The 24,800-nt window shown below is 40.4% G+C and overlaps 1 protein-coding gene across 1 annotated transcript; it reads left to right on the top strand.

The window, feature by feature from the left end:
• The first annotated feature begins 10,493 nt into the window (after positions 1-10,493).
• On the top strand, positions 10,494-24,393 carry scyl1 (SCY1-like, kinase-like 1). Its single transcript, XM_083891782.1, has 18 exons — positions 10,494-10,612; positions 12,180-12,320; positions 13,205-13,327; positions 13,434-13,660; positions 13,787-13,877; positions 14,559-14,714; positions 14,836-14,994; positions 15,158-15,265; positions 16,392-16,505; positions 16,598-16,753; positions 16,835-17,023; positions 17,792-17,867; positions 17,980-18,177; positions 18,330-18,481; positions 18,987-19,076; positions 19,213-19,533; positions 23,687-23,765; positions 23,845-24,393. The coding sequence occupies exons 1-18, from the start codon at positions 10,505-10,507 to the stop codon at positions 23,967-23,969; spliced, it is 2,613 nt and encodes an 870-aa protein (XP_083747908.1). The 5' UTR covers positions 10,494-10,504; the 3' UTR covers positions 23,970-24,393.
• The last annotated feature ends 407 nt before the right edge of the window (positions 24,394-24,800 follow it).

Below are 24,800 nucleotides of genomic sequence, written 5' to 3' on the forward strand. Positions count from 1 at the left end.
ACAAACCTAGCAAACTGGGATGACCCATCCGACCTGTGTGACTGTGAGTCGTGGTGATACTGGTGATGGTGATGGTGCCTCCTTGGCTTGATCTCTTCCGCGGTAGAAGGGCTGTGAACAGGCTTAAAAAACATCTCCATCACCTGTCTCGTTCCTGATGGTATGCTGGGAATGCCGTATTGGTTGGCGTACAGGAAGCAGTGATCGTGGTCCGTGTTGGTGCTCAGCTTTTTCGAACAATATGTTTCTCTGCAACGCTACCACTTATCTGTAGATGTGAGCTGTAAAGTCCATCACTTCAGACCTGGCAATAATCTGTCATTCTGATCACACAAAGTTAGTGTTATAAGCTAGTTCCTGTCTCTTAAGGTCTCAATTAAATAGAAATCTCCAAGCATTTTAGCAAAGACTCCACTTGTTGGATTGTTTGTATGTCTACCATGAACACGTTTGTCTCCCTCAGTGTCTGGCTACAGAATAATGGCATTGTGGCTCATGAGCAGGCTTGTATGACTGACTGAAGGGTGGTTTGATTTTGCATGATGCCTGATTTAACAGCTGCATGCTCACTGAACCAGCTAAAAAAGCGGGGCCTATGTCCTCACACAGGAGGCAATCGAACCAAGCCCTCTGGACAGAATCTATAGTGGAGTTAATTTAACCCACTGGTATAACCTGTCGTCGATTTGAATTTGCTCACGTGTTTGTTACACCTCATTCTTCAGCTTCATGTAAATGTATGTATGTTTGTAAATATATTTCATTTAGTTTAAACCAAGGCTATTCAACTTAAGGCCTGGGGGCCAGAACCGGCCCTTCAAGCAATTTGGACCGGCCCATGGCCCATTAATCCATAAATAATTAATGCATTATTAAATAGCCAATAAAACCGTGGCTTCACCTATTTCTGGCACTTTGTGACACTTTGCGTCCCCTTTTGGCAAATACTAGTACAGCTGTAATTGTATAGGCAGCCTACGCATGTACTAGAATATCTTGCACTATGAGCCAACTGTAGCAGTTGTACCTGAATAATATTGGTACTGTTACTTAAATTTCTGCAAAAATAGCCTATTGTGGCCATCGCACCTTAATGTTGTTTATATTATTACCTCTAATTTTGTAAGAGCTTATATATAACATTTTGTATCTATTTGTATCCGTTTACTGTACATGCAACACAAAATAGTAGGGGTTTTTACCGGCCCACTGGCTGGAGAGCCTTCCGAAAAGCTGGCCCTCCGGAAATGTTAGTTGAATAGCCCTGGTTTAAACCATTAAAAGAGAAAATGCACGTATGCAATTGAACTGCCTTGTGTTTACCCATTGATTTACAAAGGGTTTCCTGTGATCGTTCAACTGAGGCCTTCATTATTACATTTAGGGCGTGCAATAATCTAATCTAATCATTCTGTTTCTCCTGTGTCTACTATCCCTTGTGAGGACTGATACTGTATTTCAACAAACTTTCAGTCAGTAAAAATAACAATTTAATGGGTCATTCAGTGTAAATTAAACACAGTCCCCTCCTTGATTCACACCAGAGTATTGATCATTATGTAGAGGTCAAGGCATCATGAATTAACACATGAAACAAGATGCCTTTCTTAGAGACCTAGCAGACACCATGAAAGAGATCATGGGACGAGCTGAAACTCACCCTGAGGAGCACCAGGGTGGTGCTGCTGATCAATTCAATCAATAGCAAAGTTATCATGACAATAGGTATGTTAATACATGCCCAGACTTGTCCAAATCACAGTTACCAAAGTTGAAAAACAACTTTGCAAATAAAAACAAAGGGATGGGCAGCATGCACTCAAAGACGTGACAAACGGCATGTAACTGTACTGCACCCCCTGCCGGTGAACACAAACACTACTGGTAAATTTCCACTCTCCCCTACCACATGGAACGAGATGTTTCTGGGTATTTCTAGTTTAATCATATACGCCATTCACCCAACGCTGAGAATTAAGTTTGCGTTGGATGCGCCATTGCGGTTCACAGAAACGTTATGAAGGTTTGTGAAATTATTGAATAACTACGTGATATACCATGATATATGACATATACCATCAACTGAGAAAATATTGAAAGCACCAGCGGCGTCAACAACCACATCTAATAGCATATGTGGGAAAGGCGTCGTTTAAAACAAGATATCAAAATGAAAAGACATTACTTGACTGTTCCTTTTGCTGGTTTATTATTATTATCACAAACAATACGTCACTGCGGTACGTGAAACGTAGATCCGACGCAGTACTTTCCAGTTCGATCCGGTTTGTGGGGCCGCGTTACACACAAGTAGGGATTAATACGCGATGCCTGTACTGTTACGTCAGCTGTTTTGACTTCACACTATCTCAATAGTGTCGATTTGAGATGTGTATGTATTTAAAGTGTCATTTTCAAATGCATATACAATTGATTCAACCAGCAATCGCGACAAGACCATAAAGAAGGTCTCATTTGAGCATATCAAACATGATTAGAATTCCACGTGTCAGAGCGATTTTTAATAGTATCTTGATTATGTATGATCAAATATTTGATACATATATACATACGTTAACCTCACTGTTATGAACTCAAGTATAAAGCCCCGGGTAGCATATATATAAGCGTTTCATTGTTTCGAGAGTGGTACTATTTTTTCTCTCGGATGAGTTGGGTTGTCGTAACCGAATCACCCAAGCTGTATAAATAAGGCCAGTGACGCGGCGATAGAACACACCAGCTACACCACATCGTCGGGTCGTGAGTCGCGTTAGCGCAAACCGTTTCTTTTCACTTTTCTTTTCGTTTACTTTATCCTTTAATATAAGACGAATCTTTTTATACGACGATGTGTCGTTTTTGATAGCTACATAATGTCGTAGTATTTGTGAGGTGTTAAAATCTAGCATATACTGACAAGACTAACTGAGGTGTAGGCCCTGCCTTGAGGGCATTTATGGTGTTTAGAAAACTCTTTCGGTGTTATTGAGTATTATCTTATGATACCGAGTTACTGAGAATAACTGCAATCTACGCAACTTTTGACGTAAATATGCCACGACCGAAACTGTAAATATGTATTTCGATCGACGACACTACTGGGCTAGCATTAAGATTAGCGGAAAAAAGACGCAGACAAATATTTATCCCAGCATCGGCACGCAACTTATTAAAAGTATGGCTGTCGAAATTTACAATGAAAAAAGTAAGACAAATGTAGATAATTACAAGAACGTATTGTATTTAATGAAACTAAATCTGGTTAGTTATTTAATTAGCAACGGTTGTTGGCTAAAGACGAGAGCAGTGACGTAGCAGGCTGTAAACGTTAGCTATTGGTTTATTTGAACAATGCGTGGCCTAGCTCGTTCTTCTGCTAGCACGTAATAAGAAAAAGATGGCGGCCAATGCTCGGCCCTTTATTCGGAAATGATAAGCACGGTTGTGTTCAGACCAACAATTTTTTTTATCGTTGTCGTGGTTATCGTTAATGACGTAATAGACCGCTTCAAGTAGTGAAATTATTGTTTTTTTTGTCTATCCAGGATGCGTTTTCCTATGGCATCAGGAAATCTGGGTTGATTTAATGGCTATTTTAAAGCCATTTTCTATCAGTTTTACAGCAATTTAGTTTGTTAATAATCAGGAAGGTTTTTTTCTGCAATTTTCACTTCAATGGCGTGTTCTCTAGCGATTTAAAGAATTCATTTGCATTGGGAAAAAATGGCATTAGGGAAGACAGAAGATTATACTTAGGGAAGATTTTTTTTCTTTTTTTTTTGTCGGGGGGGAAAATGGACTGAGTTAACACGGGGATGAATGGACTTAGTTATTAGAGCAAGATCACAGGACCAGCGAGGAGCGAGGCCATGGGGAGGACCAGAGTGGAACCGGGCGGTACGGGACCAGAGGGCGTGGGAGGACCAGCGTGGAACCAGGCAGGACAGGACCAGAGGGCGTGGGAGAACCGCAGTGGTGCCAGGCAGGACAGGACCACAGGGCGAGGGTGGATCACAGTGGAACCAGGCAGGACAGTACCAGAGGGCATGGTGGGAAGAGCAGATGGTGTCCAAGAGCTCAGGAAGCAGCAGCAGTCGGCGAGTGGTCACCAGAGGGAGCCAGAGGCGCAGGGCAGTGTAGCAGCAGAGAGTGATCGACACAGAAGCAGCAGCAGTTCCTGAGTGAGCCAGCCAGTGATGAGAGGGTGTGACAGGGCCACGCGTGTCTTCTAGCATCAAAAGTTTTAAGCAAAGTGTTGGTTTGTATGTTGGGTAGCGGTATCTCAGTAACACACTTGGGCATTTAGTTTTTTTATCTTTAAATATTGATATATAAAACTGTGGAACACAATTTCTCGCACCGTTCTCTCTTCCTCTTTTCAGGCAAGCCATGTAAATCGTAGTCGCCCCTCCTGTTGTGCGCTGACATAAGTGTGGTGGTGTCTGCTGTGGTGAATGCCTTGATATTGTGCTGGGAGGAGGAACATCTTATCGGACTTCTTGACCCGCCACGATCAGAAGTAGTCCCCCATCTGGAGCGCGAAGTGGTCTCTTGTTGTTCAATAGGTCTTCCCCCAGAGAAGTTTCGGCAATCGAGTGTGCGAGTGGATGGTCTCCCGTGCAACTGATTGACGGGTGTGTGTGCCGCATCTCCTCCTCGGCAGCAGCAGCGCATTATTGGTACAGATGAGCTACATCTACCTCTTAACCCAGCAGTGAGTTAATGCATGAAATGTACATGTGGGTGTAACTATCCTGTACATGGACTCATATGCCTATGGTGCATATTGCAGCAGTGTCTCTGCATTAATAAATGTTAAAATAATAAATATTTTTAAAAATGGTTTAATAGTAGGGGAGGGGGGTATTTAAAACCTGTTTTGGAGTTCTTCTTTTCACAGGCCTGGCCCCCTTAAGCCGATCATCAAGATTCCCCTCTGCTAGCTGCAAGTTGCGTTCCGCTTATTTATATAGTGCTATGGATCGGAGTCATGTTCGTCCTCTGCAGTTCAAAGAAATCTAGGAAAGTATCTGGTATTTCTACCACTGTATCAGAGTTTTACAGAGTATTTGGAACATATTGTAAATTGGGCTTCGTATACATGCTTTGGGTTAAGGGAGGGTGGGTTGTGGGACCCTAATCTGTCTCTCCCTAGATTCTACAGCTCCATGTTACCAGCACTAAGAGGCTTGAGTAGGCAACATCCAGGTGTACCCAACAGGATTCAAGTGGACTCTTAACTCCACAGGATAGCTTCTCCGAAATTTGTCCTCTGACGTAGCAACAAGTTGTTAACTCCAGGGAGTGTGGTAACAAGTCTCTTTATTAGAACTCGTCACAATTCTGTACAGGTTACAAGTTGCTTTGTTGGGTTGGGAGGGGGTTGTGTATTTGTCACTCTTGCAGATAAAGTTGTACGGTCGGTCCTTCAAAAATCTTCATTCAAGGCCATGTCTTCAGTTCATAAGGAAGGAACCCCCTCATTCAGGCCAGTGGTATTTAAAAGCATCTTCTGGAAAATAGATTTTATCTTTGAAGTTTATTCATAATTGGTTATTCCCATTATGGCAGTTGCACTGATAATTGAAATACCAGTTTGTCTTGTAAGTGTTGTAAAGCTTCATTGTATTTTGTGGGAAGGGAATTGTGGGGAGAGAGGCTTTTTTTCCTTTGCATTTTTCAGTGTGCTGTGTCCTGTGCGCTTTCCAAGATCATCAGGAACTCCCCTAACTCATTGTTTGTACAACTTTCCTTGCGCATCGAGTATCACGTAAGGTTGCTGTGTTCACATTTCTCTTACCATTCATTGTCTGGCTAGATGCCTCCATTGCAATTCCTTTGCAATTAGTTACCATGTCTTGTATTGATAATACAATGAGTGAACTATCTGTAAAGGATTTTCTTCTTGCATAATAAATGCATAGCTTGTTGTGATTGAATACAGTTTTTGGTATGCATTTGTTCTTTTGGGGGGGCTTGTGTGGGGGGAGCTTTTCTTGTGCTTTTTCAGGTATGACTAAAGCTTGGAGTTTTTTAGAGCACGGATGTGACCTGGGCTCGAATGACAACCCCCCTTTACAAAGTGGAAATTGAAGGCAGATAAGTTGAATCCATCAAATGTTGATGTTGGAAAGCAGAACATTTTCGACCCTAGATGTGCCACTTATTTTTGAATGGGCTCAGCTGCCCTCATTGATCCTGAAATGAAAACCATTTGCTATCCTCCTTTCTTAACAAGAGACTTGTGATTATGGGGTGATTTGATGGACCTTAATTTATTCTGATATTTGCTGTAAAGCATTTTGGTAAGGATAACAATATAGTCAGTTCTACGATAGTTTGGGGGGTATAGGGGTGTATGTTGTTTGCCTCTTGTCTCATCTTACAGAACAGTCCAAAGGAAGAATGCAGTCTACCTAGACCAACATAAGAACCACCTCGTCCCAACACCCAGTTCGAACAATCGGAGTCAGGTTACATTGATTTATGAAACGGAACAATTTCCCCCAGCTACTTGCCCTTGCGCAAATGTGCATGAGGCATTTTGGTCACTTGCATATACTTTAAATTGCGCAACTGTGCAATTTGTCTTTGAATTTAGTAACTGGGGAAAGCTGCGCATTGTGCAGCTTTAATTTGGTCAAAATGCAGTGCAAATGTGTTGCAGTTATATTTTGTATTTGGGATTGGTTGGGCGTATTCCTTCACTTCTCTTCACAGAAATAAGCGTGCAAGACTGTTCAGGCACGAGTGAAGTCCTCTAACCCGGAACATGTAGTAAGACGTTGGCTTAATTTAAAAGAAACCTCTGCACTGTTGTAGATGAAAATGACATCTTGGAACTGGCTCTATGTTAACTTCAAATCATCAGTAACGATGCTTTACTCGCATTCTTCTTTGGCCACATGGCCCTATTGCTTTGCATCTTAAACCACAAGAGTAGAATGCAAATCTTTTCAGTATTGTGTGTGGTGGGTGTGTTGTGTAGATCACTCTTTGTTTCAGATCATTCTCGTCTGTCCACTTGATACCGCCTGCCTCTGAATGCAAAGCCGTCTGTGGAAGCTGTCAGCGATTATGAGTGTGACCCCTGAATGAAGTACCACAACCCCCTGTGCGCTTGAGCTTAAAATCAACCCTCGACGTCCTTCGCAGAAGCCCCGCTCTCTTGTTTGTGCTTTTTTTCTTTTCCCTTTGGTTTCCCAGGTCAAATTCCCCCAATTGTAATTATCGGTTATCTGGGATGGCCTAACCTGTGATGGAACACTTGAGAATCCAGTCACATTAAGATAAAGAGCTACAAGCTTGTCTCGCTAATACTGCATCACTTCAGTCTCACGGGTGCCCAGTTAAGTGATTTCGGTTCCTAATTTTTTCTTAAACATCATGGCTTACATGTGTAACTCGACACGTTGCATGAACATCTGCTCTGCATAACATTCTGTTTGTAAAATAACATGAAGTTGCCAAATATTGCAGTAGTATTAGGTTGGGTTTTCTTGTGGGGGGGCAACACTTCTCTCTCTTTTCAGATTTCTTGTTCAGCTTAACTTGCTACTGAGCCAGGTGACTTTAACCTTTCCTGGGAATCTGGGATGTCTTGGTACAGCGAGCGTCTAGGGTACCGTCTTTGTTGCGTTTGAAGGAATGAGTGTCACTGAGGAACATTAGCTGTGGTAAATGCTGCTACGCTACTGGTGGTAAACAATAACTATTGACCATTTGTCATGTTGGAGTATTGGTATTTCAGTGTGGGAATAATGTGGGGGGGTAGGGGTGGGCAGGCTTACATTGTTTTGTCTTCTTTCCACACAGTGTTAACAGTAAGAGCGTTCGAGTCCTGCCGAATTGCGGAACACTGCCTTGAATATCATCAGGGATGCTGGTATCGTGGCTTTAATGTGGAGAAAACGATATTGTGAAATCCGTCATACACAATGCAGTTTTGTTGGGGATGCTGGGGATTGGGGAAACCGGTTGTCTTTTTCTTGTAGTTTCAGCCTCGTGACCAAGAGAAAATTCCCCGTGTCGTGACAGAGAAAAATAGCAGCCACTTGTTTAGGGGTTTTCTTTTCCTGGGGGAACATTCTCTTGAGTTTGTTCCTCCAGGTTTTGCTTTCGCCCTTAATTGCAGCAAAAACAAAAAAGCAAAAGACTCCGGTGGTGGCACTCCTGGCTTTGTCCGGACGGGGTTCAATTCCCTGCGGTGTCCTGCTTTTGAATATGCTGTATGTGGGAGGATAAAGTTAAAGGCATACATTTTGTGGTCATATTTAAGTATCATAGACTGTAATGTCCTGGTTAGTAACACAATTAAACATCTGACAAAGGCAGAACAAAGAATTGTGTGTTCTTAAAACATGGTAACATCTTGAGCGAATGTAGTAAACTAAATATTGCCAGTTCATAGCAATTTTAACCACTGCTGTTAAAGGACACGTGTATTATAATTCATTTCAAAATGTCATTGTTTCAACCTTATGACCATGAGAAATGTCCATGTGGTTGAGGGGTTTTCTTTTCTTGGGGGAACAAGCTCTTGGGTTTGTTCCTCCAGGTTTTGCTTTCACCCTTGATTGTAGCAAAAACAAAAAGCAAAAGACTCCGGTGGTGGCACTCCTGGCTTTGTCCGGACGGGGTTCAATTCCCTGCGGTGTCCTGCTTTTGTTAAAATGCTCTCTGAGAGGATAAAGGTAATGGTTCAATATTATAGTCATATTCCCCCTAAAAATTGAAGGCAGAACCCTCTTACTGTGGCAGTAAGAGTGTTAAACGTGGTGTTTTCATTTGGCATTTATCATTGTTAAACAAGAACAATATCCTTGAGGCAGGAATCCTGCTGTAGCGACACAAAGAGAAGCTGTAAAATAAAAAAGCTCAATGTTTCACTAATGTTTGGTTGTATTCACTGATGTGTCCTGGAGGACAGCATAATAACACGACTTCAAATGGACTGTTCAAATTATTGTTGGTTTTCTTAATTTTTGCACAGCATTTTATTCGTAAAATAAAACAAAGTTGTCAAATATTGCAGTTGTAAGTTTTTTCTTGCGTGGGGACAAGACCTGTGTTCAGTGACATGCATGCCTCCCATGGATAAGGACTGTACTAGCACTTCTTCCCACTTCACACACTGAACATGCAACTTGAATAAATGATGCAAAATTTTACACGCTGTACATTAAAAGTCAGAACGTCATTCACCCAAAAAAAATAACATGGCCATTATAATGAGGATTTCCCTAAATTTATCACCTACAATTCAGGAGCAATGTCAAATGGTGATCGTGAAACATTACATTGAGGATATGAGTACTACACCATTGGGTCCTTGATTATAAACTAAGCAAATTAATCAAAACCCTGCAGCTGTTTCCAAAGTAAAATGTAACTTCTATGTGTTCATCTGAAATGACCCATCAGAGTCTAGGCAAGGCAAGTTTATTTGTATAGTTCCTTTCAACAAGTGCTTTACATAAACATTACAAAGCATAGAAAAGAGATGTTTATAATATGAAAAACATTAAGTTAAGAAAAGATTAAAGGTAAATAATCAAATAAATAAAAGTGATAAAAGCAAGAGTATCAAAGGAATAAATTAGGATAACTTGTGTTACAAAAAGCCTGAAATACAGCTGAGCACTGTATTGGACAAAGTACAGACACACTTTCTTATGAATTTTTGAGCAGTTTGTCGATATATGTCTTGATACTTAGATTATCATATCATTTCATTCATTGAGCACTTGTTTTTCTTTTTCTTTTATGTGAATGGTGAAAATAATGCTCTATACTACTAGTACTACTATTAATAATAATAGTAGTGGTAATAATGATACATTATTATCATCATCATCATTATTATTATTGTTGTTATTATTATTATTATTATTATTATTATTAATAATAATAATAATAATAATAATAACATTTGTTTATTGTGCTATTATTGTGGTGCATTATAATCATTGTGTATTAATACTGTTATTTCTGTGTATATAATTTGTTATATTATGATTGGACTGTACTTACCATACTATGTGTGTATACTAGATTAGTATGTACCTAGGATTCCCATTGGAAAGGATTATTTGATAATACCAATTCTATGATCCTTGTTTTCACAATTTAATTTGGACAAATTCTTTGTAGCAGACAAACACAACTGGGTGTTTTTTTGGACAGACAAAGAACGAGCCATGGATATGAAAATGACAACCAAATAATGCAATCAATTTGTTGTTTCTGTACGCATGTCAGTTCGTTTGTTTATACGTCTATACTTTTGGTACGTTTTTCGTCATATACGCAAACATTACATATTTGAAAATATACGGAAATAGGTTTGGTTCGATTATTCAATTTACTGTGGAACTACATTGCAGCAACAAAGATTCCACGGAGCCATTTCACATGCGTACCAGTTGTTAGCTTGCTCCTTCAGCAGTGTGTAGTCCTGCGTGTTTTCTCTGTGTTTGATGAGGAGTGGAGCAAACAGGAGATGTGGTCCTTTTTCGCCAGGGATCCTGTCAAAGACTTTGCCTATGAAATCCTTCCAGACACACACGAAAAGTCTGGAATATGGAGTATACATCGGGGAAAGCGGAAGGTAAAAACTGGTGTCGATGCTACGTTAGTTGTTAGCTTGCTTCGTCGCGGAGGCCCGTATGTCAGTTAACCGTCTGTATTCACTGTCCAGTGTCAAATGTAACCGCACATGTCATGTATTAGTGACTGTTTATATGTCGATGTTGTGTGTTTGGTCTGCTCGCGATCACTTTTCGCTCGTGAAGTGGCCTCGAGCTTAGCTTATTCACACAGACACGCATTTCTCGCCACGTCACCCGGTTTTAGGCGAGATGACAGCTCTTATTTCAGTCGTGTTCACGTTGGTGCTTCTTCACGTGAACGAAGGTGTCGGTGTTCACCACAACAGCTCACATAATGTCGTGATTATTATCGACTATACGTTGAATTTGGACAGTCATCCTCATCACTGCAGGGTTTCATGACAGTCGAGTAGCAACTTCCTGTTTTCATCGTCCTGAACCAAGTCCTTTAAATGTGATAAGGTGACACAGGTCAGGTGTTCTGTCGAGTTTTGCTGCTCTATTGAAAAATATGGAGGTGCGTGTAGTGTAAGAATATGCGGAGTAATATTTTGATTTCATGAGTATGCCTCATAACCTTTATCAAATACTGCTCCCAGTACTAAATAATGTTGTATGACACCACAACTCACTGCATGTGCACTGTGAGAATATGGAGAGCATGTTTTCATACTCAGCAATTGGTGGTGGCCCGCCAGCATCAGAATCTGACCCTAGACCAAAAATGATTTGCAGATTTTAACAAAAAAAAGAGAGGTTCTTATCGAGTTCAGAGCTTTTATTCTGAAATATGAACTTTTCCGGATTGACAATTAACCTAAACTAAAAAATAAAAACACTGCTGTTGTCACAGCCAGGAGTAAACGTCTGTAAAATACCTGCACTATAAATATTAGCAATATAAGTATGTCTCTGACACGCATTTGTCTTCAAGCTGGTTATTAGGCAGCAAGTGTGTGTTTTTTTTGTTTCTGACTAAAGATAATAATTGGCCCAAGCGCACCAATTTAAAAAATAAATTAAAAAAATATAAATATATTGTGCCTCACTATTTCAAAACATAAACAAAAAACTGCACATTTATTTGTCATTCCCGAAACTAAAACTCCAGTGACCCATTTGAGGGTCCAGACCCAGTCTCTGGGAATGACTGATTTTACAGTACGTACAAATAAAAGTAGCAGAATCCTGAATATTGTTTACATTGATGAACGATTCGCAAAATTCATCAAAGTCAGCTGGGAGAAATCCTCTCGTTGACTGGCACTCCCTTGTTGTTTCCATTCTGTCTGTGGATCATATTTTTATAGTTGCATGCATTCAAGCCAGGCATTTGTTGGCATAGGGTTAGTAAGTAGGCATTTAATTGCACAAAGCTTACACAGGGAGGTAAAGTCACAACTGCATGGGGTCTAAGCTCCTCGTTGTTTCACGAGAGTACAAGCTTGCTTTTGGGTGTTTTCCCCCCAACTCCTTTCTGATTTGATAACAGAGCATAATTTTTTTTTTTTTTAAGTTTGTTGAAGGCATACAAGTGATTCATTTCTCTCCTGTCTGTCCCTTTAGACCAATGGCGAGCCGGTGTCTGTGTTTGTGTACGAGGTAACCCAGGGCACGGAGCAACAGACACAGCTGGCCAAGGCTGCCTTCAAACGAATGAAGACCTTGCGTCACCCCAACATTCTAGCCTATGTCGACGGATTAGAGGTAAGTTCATCTACTGCATCTGCTGTACCTACTGCAAGTGAGGGAAAACTATGTCATCATATTCATGATACAGACCGTTGGTACAGTTGCGTCACCCCAACATTCTAGCCTATGTCGACGGATTAGAGGTAAGTTCATCTACTGCATCTGCTGTACCTACTGCAAGTGAGGGAAAACTATGTCATCATATTCATGATACAGACCGTTGGTACAGTTAAGGATGGCTCTGTGGGAAGTCCATTACAGACTGATACATTTGCATTTCTATTTGTCTTATTTGTTTATTATTTTTCTGACCATTGCGTAGTGAAAGAACCACAAATTATTATTATTATTATAATTTTTTTTTTAAAGATGGATCACAGTTTTTGTATTTATCATGAGTTTAACACATACTGCCACTGTCCTGTAATGAGGAGGGGGAAACGATTGTTAGCCAGCTTAGTGATGGCTTGCATTTCCAACTTTACAGTTTTATTAGACTAATTAGTATCATAATTCTGCTCCTTTCTGCATGTTTACAGATAGAGGTGAGTGTACTCGTGCTAGTATGAGTTATGTGTCGTTGTACAATAGTGAATAAGCCGAAGTGTAGTACATAATTTATGCAGATTGTCAGTATGAGTAGATAGTCAGTTATGTCAGATCATTAATTACCATTGTTCATGGAATCTGAAAAAAAAAATACAGGAATTTGAAATCGGATTTAGTCCCTGTTAACTGTCTTATCCCCCTATGTTTTATGTATTTTCTGAAGCCCTTCCAACCCTATCAGCACTGTTATAATTCTACTACCATCATAATATTTTTTTTTACATTGATGCTGGTGTAATAATAATAAAAAGGCATTGACTAACACTTCATCTTTCTTGTGACTGTGATAGACAGAGAAGAGCCTGTACCTTGTTACAGAGCAAGTGACACCTCTTGCGGTCCACCTGAAAGCTCAGTCAGAGAAGGGAAGGTGTGGAGAGCTGGAGATCTCCTGGGGACTCCACCAGATTGTGGTAAGGACGAGTCTGTGCAGTACGAGTTGAAGCGTCAGGGAAGCCATCATTTTACCTGCCGTCAGCTGTGAGGATGTTTACCTCTGCTGTTCATCTCCCACCACAGAAAGCTCTTAGTTTCCTGGTCAACGACTGCCACCTCCTCCATAACAACCTGGGTGTGTGTTCCGTTTTTGTGGATCGAGCTGGAGAGTGGAAACTAGGGGCCCTCGACCATGTGTCCCCTGAGCAGGGTGACCCGAGTGGAGTCTCGCTTCCTGCCCCGAAGGATGTTTACCCAGACATGGAGAAATATGACCCACCAGAGATGCCCAACAGCAATGGAGAGAAATGGTAAAAAATAAAAAAAAGGGTTTTCTCGGTCCTCTAAAAGTGCGATGAGGTTGTCTAGTATTTGGATAGTGTGTAGAAATGTTCTGTAATAACTTTTGTATTGAAAGATTTGCATATGCGTTGCAGGGCAGGAGAGGTGTGGAGGCTTGGCTGCCTGATCTGGGAGGTGTTCAATGGTCCACTACCTCGTACGTCCTCTCTTCGTTCACTGGGAAAGGTAAATCACTGTGTCTTAAAGCAATTACTTTACATACTGTCTCCAGGTTGATATAAAGTAAGTAGTATAATGTAGGTTACCATCAAATAACCATCAAATAAATGCAAATACAGATTGATTGTGCGTCTTTCCACTACTGTTACTCAGTTATTTTTGACTTGAGGTGCCGTGAAGTCATTGTAGAAGAATTGTGTACAATATAATTAAAAGTTAAAAAATATAAACATGACATTATTACTTCACCACACGTAGTGGAAGTGAAGTGTTTTTGGCGGCTCTGTGTGTTTGTGTTTCCACGCTTCCACTTGCACTTGCCACTATGGCCAGCAGAGGGCGTCGGAGGCACATTGCATGAATGGGGTGAAGTCTGCCATCTCTGATTGCCTTGTTGTTTTTTGAATTGTATATTTGCAACGATTTCTTGTCACATCATTTGCTATTTAAACATTTTACCGTTTATTGGGGGAGTACTAAAATAGTTTTTCATGACGTAATATTCAAAATATGCTGAATTCTTTTCATACCGTACATTGTTGCAGCTCTCTCTACAACAATCCTTTTTCCTTGTTAACCTACTGTCTAAAAAAACAGTTTGCACTTATTAGTCAGTTGGTCCGCCTCCCATTTCTTTCATGGTTTCCGTGACTTTTGTCCTCTTTCCTGCCCTCTTTGTTCCCACAGATCCCAAAAACCTTGGTCCCTCATTACTGTGAACTGGTGGGGGCCAACCCTCGGGCTCGGCCCAATCCGGCTCGCTTTCTCCAGAACTGCAGAGCCCCTGGGGGATTCCTTAGCAATAGCTTTGTGGAAAGCAACCTTTTCCTGGAAGAGATCCAGGTACACAGACTTTTGAGCAAACACATTAGAGCTTGCTGTAACGGCCTAACATGTTTGCAGTTGATGTGGTTTTCAGATTCAGGCACTGTCATGACGGTGTTATTCAAATGGCTTTGTCTAGATCAAGGAGGCAGCAGAAAAGCAGCAGTTCTTTCAGGATCTGAGTGACAACCTGGACTCCTTTCCTGAAGACTTCTGTAAACACAAGGTCCTGCCTCAGTTGCTCACCGCCTTCGAGTTTGGCAATGCGGGCGCTGTCGTTCTCACACCACTTTTCAAGGTAAATCCAACCTTGACACCCGGTCAGATCATTTCTACAGTAAAGCATTAAAAACACTTTCATTTAAGTCAATGCAAGACAAATTTATATGAATATCTGTTAATGCTGGTATTAATAGAGCACACAATCTCTCCAATCTCATTGCTGTCTGTCTGTGTGGCAGGTAGGGAAGTTCCTCTCGGCAGATGAGTACCAGCAGAAGATAATCCCCGTCATCGTGAAGATGTTTTCCTCCACAGACCGAGCCATGAGGATACGACTGCTGCAGCAGGTGAGTCTTTGTCTGTTTCCTCTGCACTAATGCTGTTTACAAATGGGTGTTGTGGGTGTGTTGTGTTATAATATTTCTCTCTTTATGATTTTTTTTAACCATGTGTATATTGAGCTTGAACCAGTGCACTGAATTTTATTGTATTAATTTAACATGACAATGGAGTTCTATTGAATCTCTTGGATCTATAGACCTTATTTATTTTTAACGTGGAAGTAACTTGGGGCCAGGCATCCTATTTTTGTGCAGCACTTCTGGTGTTTGCTTCCTTCAAGTATCAGCAGTGTTTCATAACCCAGTCATTTCTCGAGTACCGGATAATGAAGTGAAACAGACCGACGCAGTGAAACTTTGTTGGCTTCTTCGAATTTAAGAAAGCGAGTGTAATTAATTACTATGTGATATACTCATACATGACATATATCACGTATTATGCAACTCATGACGGCACATATGACGCCTGCTTTTCTAGAAGCCATATTATCATAAAGCTACCTAGCTCCAATTCCAAATTGGATGTCTTGCACATAAATAATGTTGGACATCTTTTTCTGCTTCCACATCTACTGCTAAAAATAAGGTCTATATAGTTTTTATTTCCCCCAAGTCTCTTGTTTTCCTATCTATATGTCAATAACAAAATGTATACTATGTGTGTGTTTGTATATATATACGTGCACTATGTACACTACTGTACAGTAGTGAATATAACATTAAATGAAACAGAAATACACACTATACATTGTTAATGTGGTAAACGACTATTCTAGCTGCAAACGTCTTGTTTTTAATGGAATATGTAGGTGTAGGTGTGCACATAGGTGTCTAGAGGCCCATTTCCCATTATGTTAGCACAACTGAAATAAAAAATCGTTATTTCTAATCTTTTCTATTCATTTTGCAACTCTTTTGATGAATAAAAGTGTGAGTTTTAAAGGAAAACATAAAAAAAATTGTATAGGTGTCCCCAAACTTTTGAACGGTAGTGTATGTAACCATACATACAATAAAGTAGACGAGTTGGAAATTGTATTTGCTGTTTGCTTATTTTAAAGGACAAAACATTTATTCATTTTAGCATTGTTTATTATTTTTCTGTGTATCGCTCTTTCTTTCTGTATTTCAGATGGAGCAGTTCATTCAGTATCTGAACGAAGCAGCAGTCAACTCCCAGATTTTTCCTCATGTTGTTCACGGCTTCACAGACACCAACCCTGCCATCAGAGAACAGACTGTTAAGGTAGTGCACGCAAAACTCCCACATCTTACTACGTATTATTTATACCCTGGATGTTGTCAACCTGCTGCTCTCTTCTTTTCCGCCCTCTCCAGTCCATGTTGTTGCTCGCTCCCAAACTGAACGAGGCCAACCTGAACCAGGAGCTCATGCGTCACTTCGCCCGGCTGCAGGCTCGAGATGAACAAGGCCCAATCCGGTGTAACACCACCGTCTGCCTGGGCAAGATCGCATCCTACCTCAACGCCGGGGTAAAGCACATCCACACCGTTGTGCAACCAAAGTTCAGGATCTGTTCAAATATAAGACTGTGGTAATTCTTACCTTCACAGACTCGACAGCGCATTCTGGTTTCAGCCTTCTCGAGAGCCACGAAGGATCCTTTCCCAGCCTCGCGCTCCGCAGGTGTGCTGGGCTTTGCCGCCACGCACAACTACTACAGCGTAACAGAGATCGCTGCCCGCATCCTCCCCACCCTCTGTGCCATTACTGTTGATCCTGATAAGAGCGTCAGGGACCAGGTAAACATGACGGTACACAACACTAAATCAACAACGGTCGTAAAAGTTTGTCTCAGGAGTTTGTTTACAGTGATTAAAAAGGTAAAAATGTGACAGGAAAACAAAATCACAGTCATGCCCCGTTCAAGATTTAGATTTCTTTATTGTAGTGCTAGGCAAGTTAATGCGTTTCCGTGACGACTCACCGGAAAAAAAGACATGCGTGACGTCATGTTTACGTGACTCCCGATTGCGATTGCTAAAATGAGTCTTTAAAGTAACACAGTTTTTCGTGCCGAGGCACCAGAGTCCAGTCACCGTTTACCAGTTAGCTCCTTTAGCGCCCTTAGCACGGCTTCAGTCGAACTGGAGCGGTCTGCTTATTAAACGAAAAGAGCAGCGCTACAAATAACCAGCATACCTGTGTCCTGCGTATGTGTGCCTCTGTTTTTAAAATCTAGCGTTACTTTAGAGACAATCGGGAGTCACGCACGTCTTTTTCCGGTCAGTCGTCATGGAAACGCGTCATGCATCGTTAAACGGCATTGACGGTGTACTTTGTCATTTCTTGTGCACTACGTACATTCCATCCATCCATTATCTACCTCTTTATCCTCCACCAGAGGGCAAATTCTTGGTTGAGAGAGTGTCAAGATTTAGTGTTTAGCTGGTTTTGTTGTCCCAAAGCAAAACATCAATGTCTGGCCAGTTAGTGCAGTCTTGACTACTCATGTTTAATCTCTGTATAAACTTTTTGTTGTTGCTTATGCAAATGTCTTCCCCTGTCAGGCGTTCAAAGCCATCAAGAGTTTTCTTTCCAAGCTTGAGACTGTGTCAGACGATCCCACCAAGCTGGCTGACATAGGTATGCGACATACAGTATTTCAAGGATATTGTGGTGTCATGATGGATATTTCTGTATGTAATTGGCAAAAATGGCAAACAAAAAGGTTTTTGTCCCCCATCTGTCCCTGCAGAAAAGGATGTATCCTCGAGTGCTCAGCCTGCCGGTGCTTCTTCTAGCTGGACAGGCTGGGCTGTGACCGGTGTGTCCTCGCTGACTTCTAAGTTGATTCGCAGCACTCCTGGAACAGAAGGGAGTGCCACAGCAGAGGGCGGCGGGCCCACACACACCACTGACCCTACGAGTGCCACTGACGCCGCACCTGCTCCTGGTAGGGATATTAAGTTTGATTTACAGAGTCATAGAGGAAAGGATGATTCCTCTATGTGTGTCCATAATTTGGCCATGAATTATAATCTAAGTTTTACTTAATCCGAGGTGATTGTCTTTCTGGATTCTGAAACACGTTTGCTTTTATCGCAGCTCATGAGGATAAAACACCACAAACCTCCACGAGTCACCAGTCTGACTCCAGTCGTGCCAACCAGTCACCGAGTCTTGAAGTAACAGACAATAATGATGAGCCGGCTACAGGAGACCGCTGGGAGGATGAAGAGGACTGGGGAAGCTTGGAGGTTTGATTTCAACACCTTTTTAATGAAACTTGACTGAGAATTAAAAGTTATGATTTAGATACACTACCGTTCAAACTTTGGTGTCACCTATATGTTTTCCATTAAAAGTCACACTTTTATTCATCAAAAGGGTAGCAAAATTAATAGAAAATATAGTCAAGACAATTACAAGATTAGAATTTTTTTTTGCTTGGTCAAAGAACCAGCAAAACTGTTTTCAGCTGTGCTAACATTATTGCTCAACGGTTTTCTAATCATCCAATAGCCTTCTAACACGATTAGCAAACACAATGACATTTGCAGCTAGAATAGTCGTTTACCACATTAACAATATATAGAGTGTATTTCTGATTCATTTAATGTTATATTCATTGAATGAAAGTTATTTTCCTTCAAAAATAAGGACATTTCTAAGTGACCCCAAACTTTTGTGTACATGCCGTATGAACAGATTTTTGAGATGTTGTTGTTTACTCTTATTGACTTTTGATTATTTTCCTGAAAGGAGCCAGCGAAAGCTCACACAGAACCTGATGACTGGACCAGTGACTGGTCGGGAATGTCATCATCCAAAAAGAAGGCCAGTGAGAGAGGAGTATGAGCCTTAATTTGGATCAATTTAAATATACATTTTCTCTTCTTAGTCTTCAAATTCAGTTTTTGGTTATCCATATATGTGTAGAATTAAAACAGCAACATTTCAGTCCTTTCCTCATCTTTCCAATGTCTAGGTGGGCCGGTCGACATCCTCCGTGACGGTGAAAAAGCAGAGCTCTGACTGGAGCAGCTCGGGCTGGGACGCTGACGACAGCTGGTCCAACGAGAAGGAAGGCCAGGGACAGAGCTCTGCAGGCGAGGAAGGCTGGGGCAACGACTGGGCGGAGGAGGAGACCGACACAACTTTGACCAACAAGACACTCCCACTGCCAGAAGGGGTGCGATTAGCCAGCGAGTACAACTGGGACAACAGCAGCGCGTCGAAGGGAGCCATCCAGAACGACCTGTTCGCCAGTGTGTCCCAGAGGAACACAGCCAGCACTGCTGCCACCACGGTGAGGACACAGGTTAGATTAAACTGTGGACTCTTGGAGGTAGACGACGATGCTTTGACATAGAAAAAAGTTGTGAGAATGTGATGATCAGAGGTATATAAAGTACTTAAAAAAAATAACCAAGTAAAAGTGCAAGTGCCATAACTGAAAATTACTTTGGTAAAAGTTAAAGTCACCTATAAGAAAATCACTTGAGTAGCTCACATTAAATGCACTTAAAGCCACCATATGTAAGAATGTGGCCAAAAACAGTTACTACATTCAAATTCAAAATAGCGTGGTCTTTTAGGTTTCTCCGTCATTGTGGCTCAGACGTACTGTAACTGGCGATCCCGTGGTTGCTCGGCAGCTGAGACTCTACCGGCTGCAATGATTGGTAGACGACAGTAGGTGGCGCCACATGCCAAAACATGATTTCAAAACATAAACATGATTTGCAGTCTGCAAAAGATTTTTTTAAATTTGAATATTTTGGCTGTACTGTTGTTGTTGGGGAGTTCAGTTTGTTATATAAACATTATTCCTGAGTCTCTGTGACATATTAGGAGGATTTTACGAAATAGTTGCTTAAGTTTTATTCCATAATGCACCTTTAAGTATCTTGTTAAAAAAAGTATAATAGTATGCATAAAAAGAAGCAAAACACTTTCAGGTAAATGAAACAGATCTGGTATGATGTGTATATTTCTATTAGTAAAAGAAGTAAAAGTATATTTTTTATTTTTTAAATGTAGTAGAGTAAAAATAATTTTCATTAATAATAAAAAAATAAAACAAAAAAAACTCAAGTGAAGTACAGATCCTCAAAAAAAAAAGTACAGGTAAATCTACTTCGTTACTATCGACCTCTGGTGATGATGTAGTTTTGTGTAAAATGAGGACAATTCCCTTTTGAATGAGGTGAAAATGCTGCATTATTTTAAAAGAAGTTGATCAAGAATCATGAAAACATGGCAAGATTAGATGGATTCGTTGAGTCAAGGAAACTTGATGGTTTGAGTGTTTTCTCCCTCTCAGGCTGTAGATGGTTGGGATGCAGAGGCAACAGGAACCTGGGGAGCTGAGGAAAACTGGGAGTCACTCGATGGAAGTCAGGGTAAGTCTCTCGCTTTGTGTCATTTTGAAACTCTTCACTTGAACTCTTCATATTCATATTACGCATAACTGTCGTTTAGGTCTCAGTAAGGCCGAGCTGTCAAAGAAGAAGAGGGAGGAGAGGAGGAAGGAGCTTGAGGCCAAACGGGCAGAGCGCAAAGCCGCCAAAGGTCCTCTCAAACTGGGCGCACGCAAACTGGATTGACGAGGACGAGGGCGGTGAAGGAGCAGGAAGAACCGTAGACTGCAGTCACTGAACCTTGAGCGACGGACAGCGGTTCACCATTCCACAAGTAAAGGACCAGAGAGAAGTGTTGGCGGTGAAAACTGTGAAAAGCTGCTATAATGGTATGTTGGGTGAGACATTTTAACTTCTGCTGAGTTGAGACTCTTGACCTTAATGGAAATGGAACAAGATGGTGGGAGTGTTGGGGGAGCAACATTCCATTGCTTTATAAATGGCAGTGGTGATGATGAAGGAGCTAAAATGGTGGAAAACGGAGAGCAGCATTCCCTCCAACAGAAGCAACTCAGCAAAATGTCCTATTCTTTTTTTTCTTCTTTTTAATCATAACTCCTGCAGTTGTAAAGTAAATGTATATAAATGGTGCATTAAGGACACAGAGAAATATCACTTTTTAAAAAAAACAAAACAAAACTTGGAAACACCGTATATATATATATATATATATATATATATATATATATATATATATATATATATATATATATAGTATATATATAGAGCAACATTTCAGAAGAATTATTGTATGAAAATGTTTTTTGTCAGTATGTCACACACACACTGAACACATAGTGGAAATTATGTTTTAGTTCAACATTTGGTAACACTATATACACTATTAGCATTAGTTAAGCATTAATATATATTGAATTCATCATTTATAATGCATTAATACTCATGAATTACCCATTAAGTAAAATATTTATTACTGTTATAAACTTGTTACTAATGAGTATGCATGCATTATAAATGATGAATTCAATATGTATTAATGCTTAACTAATGCTAATAGTGTGTACTATAGTGTTACCCAACATTTGCTTAATTACAGACCTGAGATATTAAAACAACGCATGCATGTAATCGTGTTGCAAAAGCAGATTTCTCCATTGGAACAAATGATAAATGTGCTGGGTTTACTTTGCACATACAACACTGCGTTTTGCTGTACATGTCTGACAGGTGATTCATTTGACTTGCTTTCAGATCTGTAATTGAAGAAATACGCGGTGAACGGAAGCTGAAAACCTGGTTTCAGTGAGGTTTAGTGCAGCGTTAGAGGGTAGTTTTATTTTGAAATTATTTGTTGATCTTTTTCTTGTCGTACAGTTGAACCTCAATCCCACAGAGCTCACAAACGTCCATCTGGGATTATCTAAGGATGTTCAGATTTCCACTGCAGTCATTTTAGTCAAAAAAATGTTGTGCCTTTTATTTAATTGCAGAATTGCTCTGTAGGACCACACCTTAGACATTCTGCATTTTAACAGAAAAACTGAAACACAGATTGGAGGAACCCAGGTCTCCTGTCCGACATGGTCTTATTATATCTGGTGTTAAAACATAAATCATGCACAGAAAAAAAAACAGCTGACACAATCAAAAGGGTTTCCCTTGGAGCGAACTTCCTGGTCGGGGTTGATCTGCTTAGGTTAAGAAATGCGCTGCATTATTTTGACTGCAGTTATTGGTTTACAGTGAATCTAAACGATGTAGCATGAGAACTGTTGTTAAATAAATCTGACGGAAACATGAACTCATGTTTTTTTGTGTGTACATTAAAAGGTTTTAAGTTTTAGTTGGTCCTCATGTTTGAATAACACTTTCAAAAACAGATTTATACCACATTGTGGAAGACCCCAGCCCCCGGGTTCCCCCACGCCTCCACCGCCATACCCTCCCAGGGGAAAAGAGACGCGCCGGCCCAGACCATTTCGTCCCATTTGGTTTGGTTGCTTTCACACCAGAGGAACCGTACCAAAGTAGGGCGGATAAACCAACTGGTCCGAGACCTGCCTCAAGGGGTGGTCTTGGATTGGTTGATTTGGTACGCACCAAAGGACCGAGATTACATTCACACGCACCCACGGAAACGAACCGAACCACAGCATTCGGTGCGCACCAAACGCTGAAGGTGTGAAAGCACCCTTAACCCCATGTTGCAGCGTGTGAACAGGTATGAAAGATGTGCGAATGTCAGAACTATAGTTGTAAAGCGGCTCAATAAGACAAGAAAAGCGCTATATAAATACAGACCATAATACCAACTGTTCTTCTACTGATTTTATTTGGTAGTAACGAGTAACAAAGATAGTTTGATAGGTTTCTCCGTCATTGTGGCTCAGACGTACTGTAACTGGCGATCCCGTGGTTGCTCGGCAGCTGAGACTCTACCGGCTACAATGATTGGTAGACGACAGTAGGTGGCGCCACATGCCAAAACATGATTTCAAAACATAAACATGATTTGCAGTCTGCAAAAGATTTTTTTAAATTTGAATATTTTGGCTGTACTGTTGTTGTTGGGGAGTTCAGTTTGTTATATAAACATTATTCCTGAGTCTCTGTGACATATTAGGAGGATTTTATGAAATAGTTGCTTTAGATTTATTCCATAATGCACCTTTAAGTATCTTGTTAAAAAAAGTATAATAGTATGCATAAAAAGAAGCAAAACATTTTCAGGTAAATGAAACAGATCTGGTACGATGTACGTGTATATTTCTATTAGTAAAAGAAGTAAAAGTATATTTTTTATTTTTTAAATGTAGTAGAGTAAAAATTATTTTAATAATAAAAAAAAAAGTAAAGTACAGATCCTCAAAAAAAAAGTACAGGTAAATCTACTTCATTACTATCCACCTCTGGTGATGACGTAGTTTTGTGTAAAATGAGGACAATTCCCTTTTGAATGAGGTGAAAATGCTGCATTATTTTAAAAGAAGTTGATCAAGAATCATGAAAACATGGCAAGATTAGATGGATTCGTTGAGTCAAGGAAACTTGATGGTTTGAGTGTTTTCTCCCTCTCAGGCTGGAGATGGTTGGGATGCAGAGGCAACAGGAACCTGGGGAGCTGAGGAAAACTGGGAGTCACTCGATGGAAGCCAGGGTAAGTCTCTCGCTTTGTGTCATTTTGAAACTCTTCACTTGAACTCTTCATATTCATATTACGCATAACTGTCGTTTAGGTCTCAGTAAGGCCGAGCTGTCAAAGAAGAAGAGGGAGGAGAGGAGGAAGGAGCTTGAGGCCAAACGGGCAGAGCGCAAAGCCGCCAAAGGTCCTCTCAAACTGGGCGCACGCAAACTGGATTGACGAGGACGAGGGCGGTGAAGGAGCAGGAAGAACCGTAGACTGCAGTCACTGAACCTTGAGCGACGGACAGCGGTTCACCATTCCACAAGTAAAGGACCAGAGAGAAGTGTTGGCGGTGAAAACTGTGAAAAGCTGCTATAATGGTATGTTGGGTGAGACATTTTAACTTCTGCTGAGTTGAGACTCTTGACCTTAATGGAAATGGAACAAGATGGTGGGAGTGTTGGGGGAGCAACATTCCATTGCTTTATAAATGGCAGTGGTGATGATGAAGGAGCTAAAATGGTGGAAAACGGAGAGCAGCATTCCCTCCAACAGAAGCAACTCAGCAAAATGTCCTATTCTTTTTTTTCTTCTTTTTAATCATAACTCCTGCAGTTGTAAAGTAAATGTATATAAATGGTGCATTAAGGACACAGAGAAATATCACTTTTTAAAAAAAACAAAACAAAACTTGGAAACACCGTATATATATATATATATATATATATATATATATATATATATATATATATATATATATATATATATATATATATATATATAGAGCAACATTTCAGAAGAATTATTGTATGAAAATGTTTTTTGTCAGTATGTCACACACACACTGAACACATAGTGGAAATTATGTTTTAGTTCAACATTTGGTAACACTATATACACTATTAGCATTAGTTAAGCATTAATATATATTGAATTCATCATTTATAATGCATTAATACTCATGAATTACCCATTAAGTAAAATATTTATAACTGTTATAAACTTGTTACTAATGAGTATGCATGCATTATAAATGATGAATTCAATATGTATTAATGCTTAACTAAT

Source organism: Microchirus variegatus (genome assembly GCF_963457635.1).
Source record: "Microchirus variegatus genome assembly, chromosome: 6".
Classification (NCBI taxonomy): domain Eukaryota; kingdom Metazoa; phylum Chordata; class Actinopteri; order Pleuronectiformes; family Soleidae; genus Microchirus; species Microchirus variegatus.